Source organism: Aplysia californica, unplaced genomic scaffold, assembly GCF_000002075.1.
Source record: "Aplysia californica isolate F4 #8 unplaced genomic scaffold, AplCal3.0 scaffold01174, whole genome shotgun sequence".
Taxonomy (NCBI): domain Eukaryota; kingdom Metazoa; phylum Mollusca; class Gastropoda; order Aplysiida; family Aplysiidae; genus Aplysia; species Aplysia californica.
The window spans coordinates 159,713-161,364 of record NW_004798444.1 but is presented as its reverse complement, the minus strand read 5'-3'; the positions used below and the strand labels follow the sequence as shown (position 1 = coordinate 161,364).

Sequence of the window (1,652 nt, the reverse complement as noted above, 5' to 3'; positions counted from 1 at the left end):
GTGTGGGTGTTTTTGGGGAGGGTGGAGGGGTAAAGAGGTGAGGGTGGGCGTGATGGGTGGTGGGGGGAAGAGAGATGGGGGTTGGTTGCAGGTGTGAGAGGAGGGGTAGGTAGGGGGATAGAAAAACGAATGAGTTTAATGGGTGCATCAAAAGAAAGAACATTAAATGGACGGTGGATGAATAGGCAGATTTAAAAAAAAGAAAAATAATGGATGGCTGGAAATCTGACGGTCTAGTGGACACCCTTTACTACGTAACACGCCAGAAAGACAGAAGCGAACAGGGAAGAGAATAGACTAGACAGACGCGCCACGACGTGGTAGAATCAGGCTCTCGTCAAGTTTTGGGCATATGGAGTTATTGGTATCATCTTAAAGCCCGTTCATTTGCCTTGCTTTTGGTGAAAAAAATATCCATCTATGTTGAATAGAAGTCAAAATATTACATGTACTTGTGATTGAAGGAGGTCAGGGTCGCCTGGTTTCAGAGGTAAAGTTAGCGAGAAAATGGCCGCCAAAGTTTGGTGACTTGTATAGCCTGAGTGTCCTTAGAAACTAGAAATTTACATTTTGTGTGCCTTTAATAAATGTTTTTCAGTAAAATCCACACAAAAAAGAGTGATTTTAAATGGATACAAAAGGTGTTGAGCCCTCCCAAAAAAGAAAGAAAATAAGAAAATTACCCATCGGTCAATAAAATGCTGATTTCTTTGAGTTCATTATTTTTACAAGCGCCTGATCTCACCACGATACCTCACAGATGGAAAGATAACGAGGAAAAGAAAAGAGGAATAGAGAGACACCGAGGCACAAAACGAAACTATAGGCCTAGAATATTGCTGCCAGTGTGATAAAATTATTTTGACGACAAAGGGGTACAATTTACACCTATTTTGTGTTGCAAGTGTCGTAAAAACTCTTGCTAAATGTATAAATCTTCGGCTCTTATAAGATCGTGACTAAAACTGAAAATCTAGTAACACCTTTAATCATCGGCATTTCATGACCTATTTTGTTTCCCCCTTTCCTCAAGTTACTCTCTTGTAGTACATATTTTCGGCACTTATATTATGACCTAACTGTGCTGGAAGTGCCGTAAAACTCTGATTAAGATTCTAAACCTAATATCACCTTAAATCTTTGGCTCTTACACGACCTATTTTGTGTTGCAAGTGCCGTAAAACTCTGATTAAGATTCTAACCCTAATATCATCTTAAATCTTTGGCACTTACACGACCTATTTCGTGTTGCAAGCGCCGTAAAACTCTTACTAAAATTCTAACCCTTGTATCAGCTTACTGTTGTTCGCTTTGTATGAGTTTTTACGGCGCTCGCAACTGCATAAGAGCATCACCTTAAATCTTTGGCTCTTACACGACCTATTTTGTGTTGCAAGTGCCGTAAAACTCTGATTAAGATTCTAACCCTAGTATCACCTTAAATCTTTGGCTCTTACACGACCTATTTTTGTGTTGCGAGTGCCGTAAAACCCTTACAAAAATCGGAACTGACCCTGCATGTGAAGGACTCCGGCCCGTTGTAAGCCTTGCACTGATCGTTGGGCAACTTAGGAATAGTCTCGTTTGGCACTTCTCCGTCACTTGTTGTCAGGCACGATGCTAGGGATCTGGGGGAGGGGGAGGGGCGGGGG

The 1,652-nt window shown here is 41.5% G+C and overlaps 1 protein-coding gene across 1 annotated transcript in view; it reads right to left on the bottom strand.

Annotated features, from left to right (window-relative positions):
- The window catches only part of LOC101845739, a gene marked incomplete at its 3' end in the record, with an annotated part of 53,304 nt that overhangs the window by 2,111 nt on the left and 49,541 nt on the right, over window positions 1-1,652 (bottom strand). Inside the window, exon 3 of the mRNA XM_005112058.1 lies at window positions 1,514-1,628. Within this exon, the coding sequence (XP_005112115.1) occupies window positions 1,514-1,628 (115 nt within the window). The remainder of the gene's footprint in view (window positions 1-1,513; window positions 1,629-1,652) is intronic.